General features: G+C 36.7%; 3 protein-coding genes across 6 annotated transcripts in view; 1 reads left to right on the top strand and 2 right to left on the bottom strand.

Moving 5' to 3' along the window:
* The window catches only part of LOC589355 (transcription activator BRG1), a 31,867-nt gene extending 28,579 nt beyond the window's left edge, over positions 1 to 3,288 (bottom strand). For all 3 annotated transcript variants that reach the window (XM_030996986.1, XM_030996987.1, XM_030996988.1), the window contains exons 1-2: positions 3,172 to 3,288; positions 395 to 538 (exon numbers count right to left, since the gene is read on the bottom strand). In XM_030996986.1, coding sequence (XP_030852846.1) covers positions 395 to 530 — 136 coding nt within the window. In that variant the 5' untranslated portion in view covers positions 531 to 538; positions 3,172 to 3,288. The remainder of the gene's footprint in view (positions 1 to 394; positions 539 to 3,171) is intronic.
* A 5,724-nt stretch (positions 3,289 to 9,012) lies between these two features.
* On the top strand, positions 9,013 to 18,400 carry LOC105441142 (Fanconi anemia group C protein-like). Its single transcript, XM_030996365.1, has 12 exons — positions 9,013 to 9,307; positions 10,474 to 10,561; positions 10,995 to 11,092; positions 11,554 to 11,664; positions 12,150 to 12,214; positions 12,698 to 12,894; positions 13,533 to 13,687; positions 14,077 to 14,235; positions 14,705 to 14,774; positions 15,807 to 16,081; positions 16,847 to 17,062; positions 17,393 to 18,400. The coding sequence occupies exons 1-12, from the start codon at positions 9,110 to 9,112 to the stop codon at positions 17,558 to 17,560; spliced, it is 1,800 nt and encodes a 599-aa protein (XP_030852225.1). The 5' UTR covers positions 9,013 to 9,109; the 3' UTR covers positions 17,561 to 18,400.
* Positions 18,401 to 21,262: 2,862 nt separating this feature from the next.
* Positions 21,263 to 25,132, bottom strand: part of LOC590613 (rho GTPase-activating protein 100F) — a 40,767-nt gene continuing 36,897 nt past the window's right edge. Inside the window, exons 6-7 of one of the 2 annotated variants that reach the window (XM_030996363.1) lie at positions 24,774 to 24,979; positions 21,263 to 24,717 (exon numbers count right to left, since the gene is read on the bottom strand). In XM_030996363.1, coding sequence (XP_030852223.1) covers positions 24,676 to 24,717; positions 24,774 to 24,979 — 248 coding nt within the window. In that variant the 3' untranslated portion in view covers positions 21,263 to 24,675. Of the gene's footprint in view, positions 24,980 to 25,132 lie in introns of both variants that reach the window. The other variant, XM_030996364.1, reaches the window with a different exon arrangement.

Below are 25,132 nucleotides of genomic sequence, written 5' to 3'. Positions count from 1 at the left end.
TTTCAGAAAGGAATTAACAATGTTTCAAGAAAAAGAGAACAAGTAAACTAAATGTATGTGATATTACAGAGATATAAATTAGTAATAAGCTTAAAACTGGCAGTAATTTTGATGAATAAATATAAAGTGAAATAATTGAAACTTTGAGTAGTAATGCATTCATCTCAAATCATGAAGGTTAATAATTTCACTTGTTTGTTCTACAATAAATACGGTAGGTGCTCTGTTGACAATTGATCTGGCAACCAAAACTAACTTCAACCCTGAACCAACTACTATACCTAACCTTAGACCTACCATAGCCTAAACCCAATCGCAACCCTAACCCTACATGTATATATCTTTGGTGAAATAATGCCCAGGGCAAATGTGGGATCACCACAATAGTGTGTACCTGTTCCTCCTTGCTCGTAGCCCTGCACTGGTCCTGATCCTGGTGGACCACTGGGTCCTGTTCCTGGGTGATTCATGTCTGAACTCATGTTGTTGTCTGCTATCTGGTTTGGTGCAGGCATTGGGTCATCAGCCATTGCTCAGCCTGCAAAATAGGCATATCCCAATCAAAATCAATTATACAAAATGAAATGATCCAAGATGACTTTTATATATTTTTTTAAAATCAAAATAGAATAACTTACATGTACATGTACAAATAAGATGGAGGTTGAAATATGCATTTTGTGCCACTACAAGTAGGGCATCTAATCGCGCACTCGGTTTTGTGTGCTAAAACGCTTACCATAGAAAGTGCTTGGATCCCTATGCAGTCTATGTGCATTGTGCATTCATGCAAAATTGGTCAATGTTTTTATTACCAAATTGTGATTCAAACCTACATTCTTTGTGATGCACAACAAATGAGGTGTGATATGAAAGAGCAGGTTTGTCTTCATATGCCCCAAAAGGGGTCATCTCGGAACTCTAAATATATCTTGATCAAAACTGCAATTTAAACATTGCTTACATCGTAGCTCAGAGATTACCCACTTTTGAGAAATGACCTCCTGAGGGTTAAGTAGTTCCAGCCATAATGAACATACATGTTGTATATCTATACGCCTATTTCTTTGCTAGCCCCACACATACAATTAGTTTGAAAATACCCTTCCCCTTGACTCTGCTCAGCCCAAAACCATGGTGACAGTGCGTAGAACCTGCACATGCAACCGATCATCGGATCGTTGGCCGCTCATGTGAAATTGGATAATAAATTCTGATCGCCGATCAATGAAAATGATCAGTGATTATTGTCAAGTTTTTGGCTAACCAAGAATTTTCTAACCGTTTTTCCATGAAAATAAGACATAAAAAGACAGGATTTTAAAAATCAACGCTGAAATGGTATAATTATATAGAGCTGATTCATTGCTTCGTGACAATTTACATTCACCTCAAATGTAATTAAATTGCAATAATAAAGTTGGGAAAAACAAGGAATCGATCGGATCAGTTTTTCCCAATTTTTATCATAAATAATGGTCTGTTTTCATTCAAACCTTCAAATTATCTTTCATTGTACATCAAGCATTGAAGTCACTACCTTAGCACCATTTGCTCTCATCTGAACAATGTTACTTTGTCCCTTTAAAAGAGGAAAGAAGTAACCTAGAAAGTAGAAAGAAGCGAACTTTGAAGGGAAAGCCGAGTTTATTTTTGCCTCATTTTTGTTTTGCTTTTCGCAATGTTTGCTTTGTGAGAAATAGGATAGAGGTAGGGTGTCTGAACGATTTTTCAATTTTCAATTTGGGATCGTTTTTCACCATTTTTGTTTGTTATTTGAATAAAAAATGTAATCAGAATAATACATTTCAAATTTCAAGTCTCACCGATGTTTCTATCAAAAGATACAGCCCCTCCAAAACACTGGTATATTCATATCATTTTGGTCAAAATCGACGAAAAAGACGTCCACGCAGAGTGTTGTTGTTTTGCTAAATTCAGACAAACAGCTGTATCGCGTGATATGCAAGCGTATGCATATCGTATGCATGTTGCTAAGCCAATGCGAGACTTGCAGCTTGAGCCACGCTGTCTTCGCGATATGTGCCATTGACTAGTACGTTCGCGCCATAGAACCCGAAGGGGAATACACGTTGTAGTCAATGGCAATATCGCGGAGACAACGTGTGTTGTCTCCGCGATATTGCCATTGACTATAACGTGTATTCACTTCCGGGTTCTATGGCGCGAACAGCTATCCATACTTTCATTCACTATTCGCGCAGATGTTACGCGATGTAACCATGGTTTGGACTGAGCGGAGCTCACGCCTCCCTAATTAGCTGATTCCAAAAATGTGGGAAGGGTATTTTTAAACTGTTGGGGCGAGTGATCTCTTGGGGCTAGCGAAAAAATAAGTGCATATATATTTTCCTTACGTCTAGCCGGACATAGGCCCGGGGGGCGCAGCTCAGGAAAGTGGCAAATTTTGGAGCTAGGATGCAAACAACATTTAAATCGCTGTTTTGACCAAGATATTTTTAGAATTTCGGGGTGCGCCCCCTTGGGGAATATGGAGAAAAACCTGCTCTTTCATATGACACCTCATTTATTGAGTTTCACCTTCAGGATCACAAGCCCCAAAGGTTTGAATTTCAATTTTTTTTCATAAAATCATTGACCAATTTTCATGGTCGCGCAATGCACGTAGACTGCATAGGGATGTGTGCAATCTCTATGGGAAGTATTTTAGCACACAACATCGGGTGCACAATCAAACACCCTAATATAGATTCTAGGTCTACTATTACTAGACTATGTACACACGTGAGGCTTTGTTTATAATACATCACACTTCACGAAGCAAATGGGTGCAAATTAAGGCATATCACCAAGCTAGCTTGACTTTATTTTTCATTGCTCAGCTCAACTCAGCTCAGCTCAGTCCCATTCATTCATTCACTCACTTTTCCAGCTGTCCTCTGCACTGCAAATGCAATGCTAGTTGCTCGCATAACAGCCATTCGCACTCGACTCACACACACACACATTAGCCATAGACTTTTTCAATGTCACAGACACACATTCACTCGGCTTTGCCCAATCTTACCATTTTCAAACACGGATCATGCCAAATCCTTAAACATTTGATAGATATTACCTCCAAATTTTGATTTTAGCATATACAAAGATATATATCAGGGTACTTTAAATTGACAAAATATCTCTTACCGATTAAAATCGACTTTTAGCTGCCCGCGACCCGGATTTCTCGCACAAACAATCGCAGTGGCCGCAGCCTTTGTTCAGTAATTGTTCGGAATATCCAGAAACAAGCGGATTTATGTCGGAATTTTTCGGCAATTTTCGGAAACGTAATAGCCAACGTGCCAATCTAAAGATCTGCAAGTGATTTGTTAAAATTATTTAAATAATAAAATAAATACTAAAAGTGATTATGAGATAAAGAGCCAAGGAGGTATAGATCTAATTATTATGTGTGTTTTTAATTAGTATTCGCAGTCGGTTTAAATCTGATTTCAAAGAACCTCGAAAATATGAATACATGTTTGTCCCCCATGGAAGAGGCATACTAAAGTGTTTTCCACCATTTTATGTTACTTCCATATTGTTCGTTTCAAAGGTAAAATATGTCCTTTACTCATATTTTTGATCTTTTTCCGTGCACATTTAAAATTTACAGACATGTAATATGTGATTGGTATATGTGATTGGCATGGTGAAGTGATTGGTATCATAGGAGGTTGAAAGGAATTAAAAAAATTAAACAAATAAATAAACTTGCTGATTTAAAGTTATGGCACTGGATGGCATTTTATGACCCTGTTTTGCTTTCTCAAATATTGTGAAAGAAAAACAGGTAAATACCTGGGGTTTTTTTTCATATTAAATATGAAATTTATACTGAGGGAATCGATCTCTTTTTGATTTGTTGAGATATAATTCAAGATTTCTAAATGAAACTGTGTAATAATCCTACTTTAATATTTTTGGAATAGCTATAAACGCACATTTATATATGTCCTTTAATTTGTTCCATTTCATTTCAATTCATCTCAAGTTTCACCTTCTTGATATCATTTGTCCACATATCTTCGATAACAATTTAATTTTAAATTATGATAGGGCAATATAACAATATGAATGCATTTGAATTAAAAAAGTTGAAATTTATATTTGGAATATGTTTGCTCGCCCGTAAGAATAATCTGAGTCATGACAAATTATTACTATTATTATATCATTTTTTATTGATCGGTAATCAAATTCTAATTTGTGTCTATGTTTTAGTGTCTTATATGTTTATATTCGGCACCAGCCAGTGAGGAGAGCCTCTCGACAGGATTCCAAATCCTTTTAGACAATCCACAGGCTGGTAGGCCTACCCGTTATCTTTTTCTCTGTATTATACCGATGTCTGTGTTACATTGTATTCTCCTGGATATTAAATAAAGTTAAAGTTAAATTAAAATCAATATAATCTTGTAAAACATTATTTACTTTTAGAATTACATTTCAGATTATAGTTTATTGACCATTTTCAAATAATCATACAGAAAATACATGTACCGTTTCTTGTGAGAATAATGTGTTTCATAAACCTCAGTAAATTTCACGATACACGTATAACACCAGGGGCGTAAATCCGTACCGAGGAGTGGGGGGGGGGGGGATGATCGGCGATAGCCATCACATACTAGCACGAGCACACGCCCACACTAATTTACGCAAGCGCGCGCGATCGCGCACGCACAAACACACAACACACACACACACACACACACGCAAACGCACGCACACACACACGCACACACACAAACGAACAAACAACAAACAATATTAGAGAAAGAAGACGATTCGTTATACCGTTCTCGTCTCTTAGTCCTGGTCTGAATTCAGTTCCCCCCTCCCCTACCGCGCGAAGCGCGGAAGCTATAACGTTTCATTAAATCATTAGAGAAAGAAGATGATTCGTTGTACCGTTCTTGACTTTTAATCCTCATCTGAATTCAGTTTCCCCCCCCCCCCCTCCCTCCCGCGCGAAGCGCGGAAGCTTTTACGTTTCATTAAATCATTAGGAAAAGAAGACGATTCGTTGTACCGTTCTAGACTTTTAATCCTCATCTGAATTCAGTTTTTCCCTTCCCCCCTCCTGCGCGAAGCGCGGAAGCTTTAACGTTTCATAAAATTATTGGAGAAAGAAGACGATTCGTTGTACCGTTCTCGACTCTTAATCCTCGTCTGAATTCAGTTCCCCCCTTCCCTCCCGCGCGAAGCGCGGAAGCTTTTACCTTTCATTAAATCATTAGGGAAAGAAGACGATTCGTTGTACCGTTCTCGACTTTTGATCCTCATCTGAATTCAGTTTTTCCCTCTCCCCCCCCCCCCCCTCCCTCTCGCGCGAAGCGCGGAAGCTTTTACGTTTCATTGAATCATTAGAGAAAGAAGACGATTCGTTGCACCGTTCTCGACTCTTAATCCTCATCTGAAGTCAGTTTTTTCCTTCCCCCCCCCCCCCCCCCTCCCTCCCGCGCGAAGCGCGGAAGCTTTTACGTTTCATTAAATCATTAGAGAAAGAAGACGATTCGTTGCACCGTTCTCGACTTTTAATCCTCATCTGAAGTCAGTTTTTTCCTTCCTCCCCCCCCCCCCCCCTCCCTCCCGCGCGAAGCGCGGAAGCTATTACGTTTCATTAAATCATTAGAGAAAGAAGACGATTCGTTGTACCGTTCTTGACTTTTAATCCTGAATTCAGTTTTTCTTCTTCTTCTTCTTCTTCTTCTTCTTCTTCTTCTTCTTCTTCTTCCTTTTTTTTCTCTCTTTTTTTTGTAATATCAGGGGGGGGATAATTGTACAGGCCATCCCCCCTACTTCAAGCTAGGGGGGATGCAGCCCCCCCCCCCCCTCCATCCCCCGGGATTTACGCCCCTGCATAACACATGGCGGTCCCTTTTCCTTCGACAAATTCCCATTTGTCTTTGCAATAAGTGTCCATTTTCCATTCTCATAAGGGCCCTTTTTAATCTCTAGTAAGTGCCATAGGTACGAGGTCGAGAAGTGCCTCATTTCACTTTTGATTAGTGCCCCCTTTACCTCTGATAATTGTCCTATTTAAATCTGAGAGATACGTGCCTCACAAGTGCCTTTGTGAGAAGTGCCCCTTCCCCTTTTAATAACTACACCCATTTTAACTCGGATAAGCGCGCCTTATATTTTCACATGTGCCCCTTTTCCTTTCTAATAACCGCCCCTTTTCCCAATGATAAGTGCCCCATTAAAAAAATCCCCTCCCCCTTCTCATAAGTGCCCCTTCTCTTGTAAATGACTCTTTTCAGGTACAAGAAGTTACTCCTTTTCACTTCAGATAAGTTCAAGTTCAAGTTCAAGTTCAAGTTCATTTATTCAAAACCACACAAAACATGATATAATCTTTTACATGAAAAAGAGACTGGTAATAGTACATCATTAAGTGAATGGTTTTAGGACCCCTGTAGAAGCTAAGCTTGTGAGCGGGGCCCTATAGTCAACAAAATACATACATTAACGATATGGCAAGGTGAATAAAAAGAATATAATGTTTATACAAGGGATGGAAACAAACTAAGCTACAGAATATAGAACACACAAAAAAATATTCACACACACGCGCGCACACCCACACACACACACACACAGTCCTTAGTGGTCTATAAGCATTTGAGAATGAGAAATTATTAAGATACAAAGTAGAATTATGTCAGTCTTCCAAGTAGGTACGTTTTAGATAACCTTCTAAACCTAGAAAGAGTTGTACTATATTTTATATCATCAGGCAAACTGTTCCATTCTTTGATGCAAGAGATATGGAAAGAGGTCAGAGTGATATTTGTTCTTGCAAAAGGCTGATGAATAAGACCCCTTTGACGTGTATTATAATTATGAATTTGTGAGTTTGTACGGAATAAATCTTTTAACGTACATTCATGAGGCATAAACTGAAGTTTATACATAAACAATACGCAATTGATTGACACAAGTCCACTTAGTGGTAACATTCTTAATCGAAGGAACAATGGAGAACTTGGATGTCTATAATTAGAATTAGTAATAAGCCTTATTGCCTTCTTCTGCAATACTCTTAACTTATCAAGATATGACTTAAAAGTGTTTCCCCAAGCAACATTACAATATGTCAAATAAGGAAGAATAATACTATTATATAATGTTATCAGCACTCTTTCAGGTAAGATAAATTTCAATCTAAAAATGACACCTACACTTCGAGACAACTTAGTGCATACAACATCTAAATGATTCTTCCAAGATAAATGTTCATCCATAGTTAACCCTAAGAACTGAACATTTTCACTAAGCGCAACATCATGGCCTCCAACATTAAGAAAAGTAATACCATCTGGAAGCTTTTTACCCTTTGAGCGAAAAATAACACATTTGGTCTTTTGAACATTCAACAATAACTTATTACAACAATACCATGCATACAGTTTCTGAATCTCTTGATTTGCAATTAGTAATAAATCTTCAGCCTTCTTATCAACCAGCAGCAAGCTGGTATCATCAGCAAACAGGGAGTATGAGAATAATGTTGACGAGTGTATTATATCATTTATATAAATTAAAAACAACAGGGGACCAAGAACAGAACCCTGAGGTACACCATATTTAATAGAAGCAAGTTGGGAACTACTACCATCCACCACAACAAATTGAGTCCTGTCAAACAAATAGCTTTGGAACCAAGACAATGCTACACCACGTATTCCATAATGCTCTAGTTTCCTGAGGAGGATACCATGGTCAATGGTATCAAACGCCTTAGATAGATCTAAGAACATCCCCAGACAATACTTGTCTCTATCAATAGCTTTTATGATATTACTTAATAAATTAAACACACCCATTTGTGTGGAGAAGTGCTTACGAAAACCGCACTGCTGAGGAATCAAGATATTCTTTTTAGATAGAAACTCATTTAAGCGTTTATAAATTATAAGTGCCCCCTTCACCTCCGATAAATGCCCCTTTAAAATCTGATCGGTGCCCATTATCTTTTAACTAATGCACATAAGAGGACCCTTTTATTTTTTTTGGTGGGGGGGTCTCGAAATTTGACAATTTGACATTTTGTTCCGTTGGGGGGGGGGGGCAAGGTCACCTTTTTTAGGTCAGCCATTTTAATTAAAAAAAAAAACTCAAAAGGTTTTTTTCCCAAAAAAAACATAAACATAAAAAAAACTCAAGGGGGGGGGGGTAACCCCCACCCCCCTGCGTACGCGCCTGCATTCAGCTATATATAATTATTCAATATAGGGATGTACTTGATAAAAGTGCAAGAAATTAGAAGATTTAATTATTTTGGTGTTGTAAGAGACATATCCCCCCCCCCCCCACCCCCTTGTGCAAAACTGACCGTATAAGTAGCTAGGAATACATGTCACTCAAAGAAAAGGTGTCCAAATGGGCAGGCGCGTACGCAGGATTTTTTCAAGGGGGGGGGGGGGAGGTTAACAATTTCAAATCGGGCCGATAAATTAGAGAATAAACTAGTGATAAATTAGAGAATGGTTTTGCCACGCGTACCGCTCGACTGTAGTTCATCAAAACTTAGTCGTATTTTATGGAGGTACAAGCAAAGTCAAAGTGAGTTTGAGGCATGAGGGCACTGCCATAAATAGTTTTAGTTCCACCTGATGCAAAGAAGACTTCAAATTGGCAGCCTCAAGCAAGACGTTTATCAAAAAACTGAACAGAAACTTCAACTGATCGGAATTTTCCGGCGTTTCAAGTCGCTTTTGTAAATTTTACTGAGCTCTCATAGTTATTTTTTAAAAGTATATTTATACACTTAGTTAGATTCATTACAAACATATAAATTTTAAAAATTTAATCCGTGAAATTGCTATCTATTCTAAAATATTTGATATATTAACTTAAATTATTCGATTTATTACTTTTGACACCCGCATTAATAAATACAACTCCTGGAAAGGATTCTAGGCTCACTTTATAGAGACTGTGCTCCTTTCTCAAATTACATTTTATACACGAAAATGCAACTTAGATCACCTAGCGAGTGGTTACAATCTGTCACATAGAGTTATTATGATATGTTTACAAACTTTGAAACGGACCAGTTTTAGTCATCGAAATGGCTGCCTTTAAATCTTGTGACACACTTTCTAAGGAAAATGTTATGTATTGGCTGAAAATGGCAGAAGAGTGGGCTTCAATTAAAATGTTGCCGAATATGCAGAATCACGCGAGATCGTCGCTAGCAAAGGAAATTTCCCAAAGCAATGACCAACTTGGCCTCTTCCTGTCATCGGTGCACAGTCGATTGAGTGCCGTGAGTATCCGCGATTCGAGGCTAGCCGAGGGATGCATTCCCATTTGCCATTGGCATTGGGGCATGGATGCATTTGGATGCATTTGGATGCAGGGGGTGGCTCACACAGGCTCGTGAATGCAGTGGCAGACAGGCATTGCCGACACATCTCAATCAGATGCTGGAAATTAGTCATGAGCTGTCAAGTTCTAATTTATTATTTTAAGATGATGAATTTAATAATTTGTTTTTAAAGTCTTAGATCTAAATAGTAAAGACAAAGAAGTTACTGTCTTGAGTTACTGTAAATGTGAATGCCAGATAATCTTGATCTCGGGTGAATGACAATGACATGTCAAAACTAAAAACTGGAGCAATACTTAATGAGAAATAAGAGATTGACAAAGGCTCTGTTCTGCTTTATGCTCTTCTTGGAAGGAAGATTTTTGCCAAGCCTAGCTACAATTAGACCGAATTTTCCGTCTCTTTCGTTCGTTAGCCTCTTATTGGGGTAGGGTCGGCTCTCTCTTTAGAGACGGAAACCGTCTATACACATTCCCTTGATAACGCCACGGCCATTTCAGGTCGTAGCGTTTTGCCCCCAAAATCCCCCAAAATGTCATTTTACCTTGTGCATATCCACATGTAAATTAGGCCTAGGCTATAATACATCGGTTCCACTTAACAACTTGACTGAAATAATCAGTTTAATAGTCCCTTTTTAGGAAATTACGGGTCAAAATCGAAATCCATTTTGAAAATCTTTTTCAACATGGATTTCGATTTTGACCCATAAATTCCTAAAAAGGGACTATTAAACTGATTATTTCAGTCAAGTTGGTAAGTGGAACTGATTTATTATAGCCTAGGCCTAATTTACAATATAACATGCACGAGGTAAAATGACATTTTGGGGGATTTTGGGGGCAAAACGCTACGACCTGAAATGGCCGTGGCGTTATCAAGGGAATGTGTATAGACGGTTTCCGTCTCTAAAGAGAGAGCCGGCCGACCCTACCCAAATAAGAGGCTAACGAACGAAAGAGACAGAAAATTCGGTCTAAGCTACAATGAGCAAATAATTTGACCTTGATTGTAGAAATCAAAGTATCCAAGACTTAGATTGTTTTATTTACAAACAAGGAGCTTAACATTTCCATTTTCTGACTTTTTTTTTTGTCTCTTAGGATGGCATATCACAAGTTTTAAAGAATCATCCTAAACTAGGTCATTTACTGGGTCGTCTCTTTTCTTGCCATCATCTCATAGCTGAAAGTAAGTTGCATCATACTACATGTATCTATACATAATCTATCATTCACATCAAAGCAACCACCAAGAACTATACTTTCTATGTAACATGTAATCTTTGGGTTATTTTATCCAGATGTGATATTCATGGGATACTTTTGAAGAGATATAATAGAGCTTAGCCTTTGAGAACCTATACCATTTCAAGATGAGACTGATTTTTCCCCATTGATGTCGGGCACTTCATGACTTACAATAGACACGAGAGATTAATTAATATTGTGTTTCGTTTTTCCATGTGAGTGTTACTGTGTAGTTACATGCTTTTTTATAACAAGGAAAGTAATTTTACTGAATAAAGCAAAGTAATAGTAACAAAGACAAGAGAATTTCATATCAAGATTTTGTGATTTGATTTTTCAAAGTTTTTATCAAGTGAGTTTTTAATATTTTGCAGATTGTGAAATGTACAGTAAGCTCCTTAGCTGTGTGCAATCACTCAGAGCCCACCATCCCCAAGATGGAATGGAGAAGAAGGCAAAGGACTGGGCAGAGGTAAATTTGAAAGATTTGTTTTGCTATTCTTTTTTTTCTCCTTGAAAAGTATGTATTTGCTTGTACACTCTAGATATGTGTATGTAATCTGGGGCCTAAAGATTTATGCCCCATTCAATGGACTAGGTAATTGAGTATTAATTTCTTTTGAGAGAACACTAGCCCAGCCTAATTGACTCAGTTTTTAACCTTGAATCTCCCAGTTACAATCTAAAGCTGATGCAATCTTGTAAGTACAGCCAAACCTGCATTAGTGACCTCCTGTCTACAAAGACCACATTGTTTGTTTCCCTTGAAAGTGGTTTCTCATTGAAACATGTACTAAAGGAACCTGTCTACAAAGCTGTCTACAAAGACCACTTTTTGTGTTCCCCTTGGGCGGTCGCTTTAGACAGGTTTGATTGTATGTTTTATGTGTCAATAACGGTAAAGATTTTTGTATCATGAACTTTCTTTTCCAGTCTCAGATCAGACACTCTGCATCCTATTACCATCAAAAGAACCCTGCTTCAGATACTGCTGAGTCATTGGGATACTCTGCATTCGAATACAATATCATGTCATCTAACAAGGTAGCAAACATGTTGATGCTTTAGTCATAATTATCATTATGGTTAGTGATGTGAGCATTAGCAAGCTACACAAAAATCACAATCATTATTCTGAATCCATAATTACTAAATTTGATGTCTCATAAACTAGTATTTTGGGCACTTTATGTTTTGTTGAATATTGAATACGGTAAGGAGGCTCGTTTGAAAACCTGACTTTGTTGATGTTTTTCCGTCGGTTGTGTTTACCATAGGGTTAGTTTTCTGTGGGTTTCTTGTAAAGTTTCGTCATCTATAGCCAAGTAGTTGTAGAAGGCAAGCCCCCCCCCCCCCTCCCCTCCAACAAAATTAAAAAATGAGATTATCATAGCAAAATTGAAAAAGCAACCAACTTGCCATTATGTCATGTTCATATTTTTACATATATTACTACTGTAGTTAATACTTCTGTTATGTTCAATTAAAAGAGTTTCTACCCCTGTTTGTTTATGCTTTGTAATTGACAGCTGATTGAATCAATTCAAAGAGATCTTGATCATTTGATAGCAGAGCAACATCATTACATCCATAGGTAAGACAGACCAAGAATATCTTACTCTCTTCTCCCGTAACATCTTAGCAATTTTATATTACTTGAATTTGATTTAGTCCTCTAGAATTACTCCTAGTTCAATCCAGTCCCTAATGTCTACTAGTTGTGAATGCAAGTTATTGTCTGTTTAACAAAATGACAATATTTTGATTGGTTGAAAATCAAATTGTGTTTAATCTTTTCAGTTGCATTTGAATGTAACTTTTTATTCAAGAGGGCCAAGACTAAGTTTTAAAGTTGTTCCGTTATGATGTCTGACTTATATGCATAGTTAGTAAACCAAAGACCTCTCTACTCACTATCAGTTCTTTTTTATTTGTGTTGTATAAAAGAATAAAAGATATATACTGCAGTAACGTGTCAGAATACTGTTCCTTCTTATTACATTTACCAGAATAACACTAATTTCTAGGCTATTTTTTTTAAAATTTATTCACTTTTCATCCCTTCACTTGAAACCAGTATCCAGGATGATGATATAAGTATTGCAGAGCTATCAGACATGTGCCTTCCACTGGTAAGGAATGCATCCTCTGTGGGACTGGTAGACAGGGTGCTTCTGCTGCACCCCAGGTCTGCAGATGATCAGGTCTCAGATCTTTTCTTGGAGCGGGTCACCCAAACACAGGCCTGCGCTTATAATGCAGGACAGGAAAATGGTTGGTTGATTGGCAAAATCTTAATCATATGATTCTACTTAAAAGTTTGATTCATAGGCCTGAATTCACAAGATTTGTATTCAAACTGTGGTCTAAACTATGGACTATAGTCTTCTCCATAGACTAAAATGAGCATATATATTCCCCATTCATAGGACCCACAAGCACAAGATTTTATTGCTGTATTTTTCCCTTGTTTTCACATTGTTTTAAAAGAGTAAATGAATAATTGAATTGAAATGAGGACACACATGTTCTATGCTATTGGATATTTAGACCAGAGGTTAAGATAAAGCTCCTTGAAGAATTCAGGTCATATACAGTAGGTCATTGTAATGCATAAATTGGATCTAGATGTTGAATGTTTAAAGCAAGGAGTATTGATAATCCATGTTAGTTTCCTTTGATTTTTAGTGCATGAATAGCAAGATGTACATAGTTCAAAACAGCTGTAAATTTTGTTCTTGTATAGTTGAGGAATAAGCAAATTAAGAGTGGAAGCTTAGGTAACTGTGTTGACATTCTTATTAAATATTATTTTGTTCTTATCTTTGTAGTACTACCTGTCGCATCGTATCACTATCGACTTCTATATCAGTTGATCTGTTCATTTTCTTTTGTTTTCTTCATCTTTTCAGAGTTCTGTCTGACAAGAGAAGCTCTTACATCACTATGGCTGCAATATCTTCCAGCTCTGGAACAAGAAATTCTTTTACTTCTACAAGCTTTCTGCCAGCATGCTTCTAACTTAGCAACAGCTGATGCTCTGAAACTCATTCACTCCAGAGACTTGGTGTGTACTAGCTTGCCTTCAGATGTTAGATTGTTACCTTTTTTACATACAGTTTGTGAAATAATTATGTAATGTTGTTATGATTTCAAAGAATTTTGTTTTTAAATTTGTGGTAGCTGCCTAGTTTCAATGTTAGGTATCAATTTTTCAGTGGGTTACATTTTTGAGGTGGTAACTTCTTTTGATGGGTAGCTTTTTTCAGTTGGTAACTTTTACAATATGTTACCACTTTTTGAGTGGCATAATAAATCCAAGTATAATACCATGTAGGTCATCTCATTTCTTTTCATTAGATCATTTTCTGACAGAATTCTTTTATAATTAGATTTTATGATAGTGACATGAATATCATCTAGCAAAGTGTCCCCTTTTATTCACTCACCCTATAGCCCAGAGCCTGTGCAGAGCACAAGATCATATATGAAGCTGTAGACTCCTGTGTACAGCAAGTTCTTTGGCAAACAAATGGTAGCCATACTGTGATCCAATTTGTACACTTGTTTCAAGTGGCTGTCAATGAGGCTATTCAAGAGTTGAAATCCCCCCAGGTAAGAATAGAAATATGTAACTTGCCTTTTTTTTCAGAAGTCATCAATATTGCAATCAGAATTGGCTTTGATAAATTATCTTGCATTTGCATGTGTTGAGAACAAACTTGGAAAATCCATAAAATTGTATTTAGATCCATATGCAAATGAAATTACGAAAACTCGTCAGTCAATGTTGGACAATAAATATAGTACATCTAGAACTACTAGTACAAATCTTACTACACGAAAAGTCTTGAATTTTCCGTACTTATTTGGTCATGTCTGTGTATGGCCTCTGTCAATTACATGTTTTATTGATTTTTCCCGTTCAAGAGAATGGACAATTAGATAACAAATGTACAAAACATGAGGATTGGTACTTGCATGACATTACAGTAACCACTTTGACATTCCAAGCATCACTATTCTTCAGTTCTTACATCTGTTCACCATTTTTAGTACCTTTTTTCTCATTCTCTTCATCTAGTATTCAGTGCACAGACTGTTTCCACAAAGACTGTGTCCATTGGTGAACCTCCTGACAGTAGACCCAAGAGGTAGGAAGCATTCTCAAGTTTGACATCATAGTTGAAAAAAGAGATACATATACTGTCAAGGTTACTTATGAAGTAAATTAGAAAGTACTGTAAAATATGGTACATACAGTTTAAAGGTAAAGACCAGTATTGGTAACGCCCCAATTTCAAAAAATGAAATGGAAGCTCTCATTACCAATCATGTGAAAGAATATGTTTTGACTAATACATGATGATAAAAAATTTGCCGGGAAACCGCCTACTAATTCATATATTTGGTAAATTTATTTCTCTCATGGTCGTGTGAGAGAGATAGGGTAGTCCCATATACATCTTTCTGTGTATAGTGCTTGTAACTTTACGAAGAATGGGCCAAATTTCTTATCATTTTGATGATTCCAGAACCTTGCAGATGCTAGATGCTAGATGATCAACCTTTTCTGATCGATTCCACAACGTTTCTTTCACAATGCAATCGCATGACCATTACTGGTCTTTACCTTTAAAGAACAATGATACTTTGTCAAGATTGTGTTCTTGAAACTGGAAAGTCCATGGTTGGAAATTAGTGCACTAGTTTTGGAGATACTGTTCTAAGAGAACTTGGTTTCTTACCAGATCCTTACATCAACGAATCAAAAGAATAGTGATGAAATTAGTACCATTAACTTTTATTAGGGGGCTTGTCATTCTTTTTTTTATAAAGATTAATAGATTCAAGGAACTAGTGGAACCATAAGTATAAAGAAAAGTGGTCCAGAGCAAAAATTCATTCTGTGTAAAGAAAATGGCTTATGGTATAAAGAGGAAGATACGTGGCATCAGCCTAAGGACTTTACTTATAAATTTCTCGCTGTGTGCACTACTGCATGTTCATTCTATGTTCAATTAATCAATCATTCAATCATTCAATCAATCAATCAATCAATCAATCAGTCAGTCAACCAATCAACCATTCAATCAATCAATCAATCAATCAACCAATCAACCAATCAATCATTCAACCAATCAATCATTCAATCAACCAATCAACCAATCAATCAATCATTCTAGATCTACCCCAAGAGGCCCATGGGATACATCTAACCAGCATCCAGGTCACCTTGAAAACCACCATAGATGACCCGGTGGTGTCCAACAACCCTCATGAAATGTACTCAGTCTGGATGACCATGGTCAAGTTCCTGCAGTGGTACCATGCTGCAGTCTACACCCTTATCAGAGGTGACAGTGGTGGTGAGAGAAGCGGCACTGCAGATGCTTGTCTGGGACTTTTAATCTGGTTTCATCACCCACTCTCATTTGGAAATTGTGCAAGTGATGTCAAGGTATGTATAGATTACAGAAAAGGTTATAGTTTACAAGTAATAAACAGCAGTGAGGGCAATAGTAAAAAATTACCCACACAAGGTACTTTTGGAACAGTCTAACATGACCGAGACGATAGCCAAGGGTATTTTGACTGTTTTGAAGGTACAGTGTGGGTAATTTTACAAATGCCCGAACAAAATGATGTGTATTATTTGTTTATAAAATGATGTTTTATAACATGAATTTGATAATGACCGGTCATTATTCAAATTACGTGTTAGGCAAAATAAATGCCTCGTCACGCGTACGCTTTCAACCAATCATTTGATTTGAATCTACGTCATCATCTTATAATTTTGTTTACTAGCAGGCATAGACTTGGGCTTAGGGTCAAGTTATGGTTAGGTTTAGTTTGAGCCTGTATGTTTGATTATTCTGTAGTTGTTCTGATATTCTAAATAAAAATGGATAAGTCTTCGGGTTGTATGCGTATGATAAAATATCTACAGTGTGATCAAACAAAAGGTACTTGTTCTGTTAGTAGGGCTCCACAATTTTTATGTGAAGGAGTCTTTACAAGCATTGTGGAAAACAGAATCCTGTGATATCTTCGAATGGAACTAATGTTAATAAACGGGTCTCTCTGAGAGGACAATTTAAATTGAGAACAAAGTGTTAAGGCAATATTTGAAATGTTTATTGGGGAAATAAATTCATGAAAATTGTGATGTACCATTTTGTTTTGATGCCAAACTGTCGTACTTTATTTTCCACATCTTTAGGATAGCGTGTATCACCTTATTCGCGATCTTCATTCATGCTTGAAGGGAGAAGTATTTCAGAGAAGAGATCTTGAGCGGTTGTTTTCAAGCCTAGACAAGCAGGGCAGCATCACTGAGAATGATCTACCAGTTAAGCTCATCATGAACCTTGTCATGTCGGCTATCCTGCGAGCTACTTCCTTATCAACAGATAATGTATTAGACATAATGGACATGGTACGATGTTGAAATAATTGCACTTTCTAAAATTACAAAAATTATCTGTATTGAGAGCTACGAATATTATCATCATTATCTGACTGTTAAAAACAATCTGAAAGTAACCAACTGTTTTTAAGATTGGACTTGACAAATTGATCAAATGGTCTGTTATGGTTGCGATTCTACCGCGATGTCAGGAGACACGAGAGAATATGAATCGTACCTTACTTGGCCAGCTAAAGTCATAATGTAAGCTATCAAAAGATTTTTGTTTACATGTACCGGTATATGAATGTAATTATGATTTCTTATCTCTTTCTACCTGTTTTCTTCCTCACTTGTCAGATGTGTTCTCAGGGAATTTCTACCAGTAGCAGCAGCAAATCCAAGCTAGCTCTTCTGCAGAGCCACCTCGATATCCATCAGACATTCATGGTGTCAGGAGTGGGATTCAAGGAGTCACGTCCTGTACATGTGAGTGAAGCTATCAGGACTCTGCAGGACAACACATGAACATAGGAGCCCCAAATCCTGCAACAACAATCTGTTATTATCTTATCATGCTGGATGTCAGGAGTGGGATTCAAGGAGTCACCTCCTGTACATGTGACTGAAGCTATCAGGACTCTGCAGGACAACACATGAACATAGGAGCCCCAAATCCTGCAACAACAATCTGATTATCATCTTATCACGCTGGATGTCAGGAATGGGATTCAAGGAGGCTTGTCCTGTACATGTGACTGAAGCTATCAGGACTCTGCAGGACAATACTTGAACATTGCAGCTCTCAATCCTGCATTGAGGATCTTAATTGCATATTTCTATTCTCTACTTCTTGACTCCTTTGTTTAATGGATCAGGATGAATGTAGAGCTTGATATTAACAAACAACCAAACTTGAAGTGGAGAGTCTTCCTTAGTAAAGATATGTTGAAAACCAGTTCTATCAATTTCTATTAAAATTAAAATTAAAATTTCTATTAAAACTCCATATAAACTACAGTTTGTGTCTGTGTGTCCATTTTATAAGAAATGTACATCTATTGTTATTTACTGCACAATCAAAAAGATTTGAAATCATGAAAAGGTTTGTCTCCTTTAAAGAGGGTTTTTCCAAGATTTGTTATCAAAGGCCATAACAACAAAATAGTTCCATCACAAAGGCTACTTTAAGTAACATACACACCATAAGTTATCACTTATCACAGAGAAATAATCACTCACAACATGTTCATTTTTAGTGGCCCGGCTAGGCAATATTTTATTCTTTTGATTTATTATTCTCATATTTCTTTTGAAATTGACAGGCATGCACTGCACAAATCACAAATATTAAAACACACACTGTAATTCTTTTTTGTCATTTTTTTTTCTTTTACGTCAGCAACATTTTCAGCAAAAAATATACCAACGTGCGAGAGGAGAGAATAGGGCGTGAGAAAGAGAGATACATGTACATGTATATTGAGAGAGAGAGAAAGAGAGTGGGAGAGAGAGAGAGAGAAAGCAAATATGTCAATTGATTCTTTTCCTGTATGGTATCTTCAAAACGAAGATATCCCAGCTGCCTCATCTCATATGATCAACTTTTCACTTTTCCACAGGAATGTGACTTAAAAAGCAAAATAAATATTCTTTAACTGCATCATATAAACTACATTACCATGTTGCATTGTGATGTTTGGGTTCCAAATGAATTGAATGCTTCCAGAGAGAAAATACCTTGAATATTACAATCGAGACACTGAGTACAGTAAGGAGTGAATGTGAAGAGCAATACACAGAATACATTGAAGTAAAGCATGAGATAACAAACACTGGAGTAGCTTATTATGGAGAGTATGTTGGCGCATTGGATAAATCACCACAGACTGGTAAATAACCACAATATCTCGATATGCTTCCCCTGTGCACCTGGCAAGATCACATTAAAAGCTCTTGAATACATTGTAGTGCAATTGGAACGAGACTGGTACATAAAAACATATAACTTTCTTTTCTTCCACATTTCGGATTATTTACAGAGATAAATGGTCCTAAAGTAGAAAAAGCTGCCTCACTACATTACAACACACAAAGCAGTGTGTCCAAGCAATACATTCCAAATAAATTTGATTCTATTTCATATGATACAAATGTTCACAAGAGAGCGGGATCGTATTCACATTCCACACATTGACAAGCAAAGGAGATTTTGAAGAAATGCACAATTAATTTGCCAAGACACATATATATTATAGTTTTTGACCACTGTACAGTAATGAACAATATTTACAAACGAAATCCAAGTAACTTGGCATCATAAATCATAGTGAATTTCTCTATATAACTGTAGATCTTGTAAGTCAAAACAATGTGTGATGCAATTTATACGCAGAAGAATAAAATAAAACTGGTACGATTCCAACTTTAAAAATGACCATGCTTTGCATGGCTTTGATGTAAGAAAACAAACTAACTGGAACAATTACAAACAATTAAAAAATCCAACAGAAAAAAATAAAAATTATATGTCTTTAACTGAATCTGAGTGTGTCCCATGAATTGATTTTCTCCACCGAGATAACATTAGACACAAAATAAAGTTGATGAATGTTATTGTCAACATTATTTACAGCGGCTCATTGTAATCAACATGAACCTATGAATACAAGTTGTTGTTATAATCATATTTAATGACTTCTGTAATGTGATTAGCATGACTAAGTACAGTATAATCTTTTGTCAGTCATGTGATTTAAAAATTATGAAATTCAGTACTAACAACACCAGTCATGCTTGATAAATTACTTCCTGAGGTCAGTGCAGGTCATTGAGTGATACATGAGTATAATTCTTTCTCCTGTATAGTCCAACACAATGAAACATCTATATGTATCATCAATCAATGGCCCACTTAAATGAACATTATAAGTACAATTGCACCTGCTAATAAAACAGCAAAAGGTCCTACTCTCCCCCTGCTATTCTTGTTTTATCTACAGATACTTCCTTTCGCTGCATACTTGATGAAGTACTTCAAGATGAAAGTCAAGGTTTTGATTTAAAGGGTCAGTATGAGTCAGCGTTTTGTCAAGGTCATTTATTCTACAACTAGTTTGTCCATCGCGTGAGACAAACCTGAGCTAGCTAAACATTAATGTTTCCATATGCTACTGTCACTTTAATAGAGCAAGCACATAAACACACACATACACAAACAATTCTTCTTCTTCGTGTAGTTGTATACAAGGTAATAATACTGCCGTTTCGCAGAAATACACGTTCAAGTGCACAGTACATGTGCACTTCCTGGCCCGTTTCAGTATTCAAAAGATGTTAAATGAAAAACATGTGACGGTTCATTTTACAAAACAGTTCTCATTAAAAGCATGTGCAACATCATTTCTCCACATCTTAAAAATATTTGACACCAGTGCCAAATGTCATAAATTAATTTCCAAAAAGAAATGGAACAAAAAAAATAGAGACTTCTATATTTTGCTCCTTCTGTGCTTCAAGTGAAACCAGCCACTTGGAAACTAAATGTAATAACAAACTCTGCATGTCCAAAAAATAAATAATTTATTATGAAAGAATATACATAACTTGTGCATTTCCTATAATGTATTATCTAAATGGCTTGGTTTACACTATGAAAGTTAATGGTAATAAAGTAAACATACAAAAATAACCGACATCTTGTAATACTTTCTTGTGTATACTGTTACATTTGTCAAATCGTTTGCAGTAATGTCATCATGGCCTGCCTGGAGGGAGAATTTTGATGGCACAGAGTTTTTGGCTTGTTGATCAATTTATAAGATTCCTATGAAGATTTAGAGATAGACAGACAAGTTCAGATATTTCCAAACCTCGTCATAATGATAAGTGTTAAACTGGAATATCAAATGTATGTGATGCTCTGCAACTGTTCACAACTTCAGTAGAGATGAATTATTTGATAAGACTGTACAGTATGTATAATAATTAAATAAGACTTAAAAAAATGAAATCAAACTTCAATAGATATTTAGGTCCTTCTGTCCATAACTTTTGATAATTTCTAAAGAGAAACTTAGGATTGAAAACTATGTTGGTGGTCTCTGCAAATGGCCGAGTGATTCAATGTGGTGTCATGAGTGGGATTAATACCATTGTATCTTCATTATAGCATCAATCTGACATACTTCAGGCCAGGTTGAATACATTACTGAAATAATCTCCTTTTAATTGCCATTCAATTCTAATTTTTTCTAAAAACATGTATTTCTGTTTAATACTCTGCTTAAATACAATCATCACATGCTCAGCATGTAGCAAAGAAATGTTGACAAAACAACGAACTGCAGACTGAATACAGCGTTCACTTCTATTTTTATAATTAAATCTCTAGGATATTTTTTTTAATATCATGGTCTGTATCCTTCGAAATACTAACTTCCAATTGCGCTACACTTTTCTCATAGGTCGTGGTGGTTTGATCATGGTGCGGATTTCCTTATCAATAAGTTGACAAGACGACACTTCGATTGTAATTCATATTCGCTAGTGCCAACAAACTGACTGATAATTCACTGGACACAATCCCCAGAGGGCGCTATTCTTTACATCCTTTTAAGTTTGTCGACGAGGCGCAATTTACACCGTATGAAGTATTCACCATCCAGAGATATATTGAAGATCCAGCACCGCTGTCGTGTTGATGACAGCCAATGAATGGAAAGATCACAGATGTCCCTTTACAAAGTGGTGTCAGGAGTGGGATATGCTCTTTTGTGTAATGTTCGCAGTCTAACGGTAAGAGACTCCTAGCATTGGCACATCATACGTGCAGTCCTGATATTGATACACAAACCTACCACCAAAAGACACAGGATTTCAAGAAGGGGTCCACAGGAGTGCGAGGATTCAAGCAGAAGTCTGGTATGGATGTTCCTTCCAGTTCTTCACACAACCTATCCTTCAAATATTGACACTTCCGCACAACATTGTTGATCTTTGCTCATATCCTGTTTAACCTCACATATGTCCCACCAAGTATTTCTTCACACTTCATTATACAACCTTCGGTACTCTTGTTCCTGAAAAGTTAATGACTGCTTTTAATTCTTTACAGGCAAATCCTTGCTGCATCTTACTACGGCAACCAATGAAGCGATGTATCTCGCTCAGCTCAAGCAGGTCACTCTTATCAACATCGAAGTCAAAGATTTCAGCTTCATAACATGACAATCCTGTGACACACCTCCACCATGAGGCTTCCAATAGTTTGTTTTTCGCCTGATCTCGGATAAATTGCAATACTGGCAACATGTCTTGATTAAGGATTGATTTAAGTTATCATATACAATAGTAAACTACTATATACACACTGTACAACATTGGTAACACACAAGTTTGACTTGAATCCACATAAAATTTCCTTTCTGATTAATATTGCACTACTTTTCGTTGAACCTAGAGTCATAACTGGGATATAAAACATCAGTAGGTATACTTCTATATTAAAGTTTGGATAACCTAAATAAAGAGAATTTCAGAACAGTGGATTGTTGGAAATGATTAGATTATTTCACACCTTGATAGATACAGATTATAGATTGACCAGCATCAAAGTGATACCGTGTATTTACTTAATAATTCTCTTCATTTTCTAAATGAATTGTCATTGGCAGCAATATTCCACATTTTAAGTAGCCCAACTCTGAATACATATACAGTGACAGTTCATCATATAAACTTTAAACTCCAAGACTGAATGGTTTCCTGCTAGTCAGAATATTTGAATGTTAAGCCATTAAATACTTACAGAATTATTCTATTTCCATGGACTTTAATAAAGGAGCCACCAAGGTTCCCCTAGGTGGTGGGCTGAGAGTATGAATATACCTGTAAGCATATTAAATTGCTTGTAATGAAATAAACATTACTTGCAACATACCCAAAAAATATTTTTACAAGAGCAGCATACTATTGTTGTAAATTGGTGAACAAAACCTAGTCTAGCATTCATAAATATAAGAATGGAATAATCTGTATTTCAACTACTCAGCTTGGCTGATGATACTCTGATGGGCACAAGTTTGTCTGTTTGGGGATACACTACATTTATCTTCCATTGTCTTCTAAAATTAGACCGGGAAATTCATTTATAATACCAAGTAGGGATACCCTCTTTCCTTTCAATGATATAATTAAAGACAGGGAAACAGTCATTCATGCACATGCACATCATAGCAACAAAATATATTTCAGTTCACATGTGTTGCAGCTTGTATTTGCACCAACAAATGTCCAATTCTTCAAAAGAGGGAATCAAATAAACTATGACACAAAAAGAAATGGTTGATATAAATATTTGAAAAGAAAACAGAGCTCCTTCAAATTGATGAAATGATTAGAAAGTGGAATGTACAGTAAAATCTCTGGCGTCCATGGACTTTATACATTGTAGGTGTAGGGCACCTGAAGCCTGAAGGGCGCTGGCTCATTTACTTGAACACAGAGTTAACCCCCTTCTTGCGCTGAACAGATGATTTATCCTTAAGTTCTCTATTGCAAGACTATCTGGGTGACATGCAGATCTATAGAGGGTGAGTTGGAAAGTGTGGTCTTAGGTACACCATTTTCCAGGTTCGACTACTGAGACACCATTACCAATCTGTTATCTACCAGTTTCCTTTACAGCAATGCCTTTCATATACCAATCTCCTTGAGCCTCAATAATTGGCTGAACTCAAGTGTATGTGAGAGTTGATTTTTCTTTAGGTGTTGTAACTGGCTGTTGAAAAAGAAATTTGAACTCGTGTGTATGAATTTGGAATTTTACAAAAAGCCTCTTAGCAGCAAAAAAAAAGTTAGTCATTGAAATTCTGATCTTTCTTGCTTTATGAAGACATAGAATAGAGAGGTGGTTTCCCTATTCAGGTCTTTGTTTACTTTTCCTAAGGCAATAATATGAATGTCTGTTGTTATAGCTTCCATTGCACATCATTCATTCTTCTTTGACAAAGTGAATGCTCGCTCATCTGATTTTATCTTTAGGTAAAAACCCATCAGTTGAAGCCATTGCTTCGGCCCTATTGCACAGCTGAAGGCTTTTTCAGGGATTGCATCATAATCACTATAAAAAAAAACTAAAAAGAGAAATAATAGAAGGTTTCTCTTATTCAACTGATGTTCTTTATCTAGTATCATCATGTTAAAAACAGGAAAATCCCAAATGGTGCATGCATTGGTTGCTAATCATTACAGATTCATTGAACACGCCATCATGTAAATCTCTACATATCATGGACACTAACATTTTTCTTTAAAAATCTGAAAGGGGATTTTTTTTTTTTTCTAGAGAAAAAATTGGCAAGCTGCAAGACTATAAGCTACAAAAACATTTAAATCATCAATACTTCAAGGTTTTATTTTTAACTTAAGTAGCAAGATATTGAATCTCCCCAATTTTTTTTTACAGGGTCTATACTAGTCCTAAGCTTTAGGGCCGTGTTGGAATACATTTGTGGGTGTTTATAGAAAGCAGGTTATTCAGCGTATTTTGATTGTAGGGATCTCGATCCCACCGCTGCCATCCATTTAACATGCAGAAACTTCAAGATTCTCTGAGTCCCAGTTGACCTCGGACCACCCATTTAACATGCAGAAACTTCAAGATTCTCTGAGTCCCAGTTGACCTCGGACCACCCATTTAACATGCAGAAACTTCAAGATTCTCTGAGTCCCAGTTGACCTCTGAGGAATCTGACTCCTTCTTCTGTCTGGCTTCTCCTTCAGGAGGAGCTGGGCCATCGTTCAGGTCATCGTTGCTATGATAACAGCTGTCTTCCTCCTGGTTATCTGGAGCGACTGGCTCATCTGACGATGGTTTGTCGGATGATGGCTTATCCTCGGACGCCTTGCTGGCCGTGGAGTTGTCCGAGTTCTCTGTTTCTAGACCTGCATGTATGTATTGAAGAAAAGTAACGACAAAATATTGGGAAAATGAAAGAAAGGAATACAGGAAGATTCATTTGTCTTTCTCTGCATAAACAGGTATCTAATACAGTGAAGATTGTACTTCATCCAACCACAAAAGTGATTATACAGCCA

Source organism: Strongylocentrotus purpuratus, unplaced genomic scaffold (assembly GCF_000002235.5).
Source record: "Strongylocentrotus purpuratus isolate Spur 01 unplaced genomic scaffold, Spur_5.0 spur5_scaffold_3, whole genome shotgun sequence".
Lineage (NCBI taxonomy): Eukaryota > Metazoa > Echinodermata > Echinoidea > Camarodonta > Strongylocentrotidae > Strongylocentrotus > Strongylocentrotus purpuratus.
Note: the sequence above shows the minus strand (reverse complement) of the source record. Positions and strands in the feature narration are given on the sequence as shown.

Coding starts and splice junctions, on each gene's coding strand:
- LOC105441142 (XM_030996365.1), top strand. CDS start 9,110: ATGGCTGCCTTTAAATCTTGTGACACACTTTCTAAGGAAAATGTTATG. Junction 11,093..11,553: donor AGGCAAAGGACTGGGCAGAG/GTAAATTTGAAA, acceptor TTTCTTTTCCAG/TCTCAGATCAGACACTCTGC. Junction 12,895..13,532: donor TAATGCAGGACAGGAAAATG/GTTGGTTGATTG, acceptor TCATCTTTTCAG/AGTTCTGTCTGACAAGAGAA.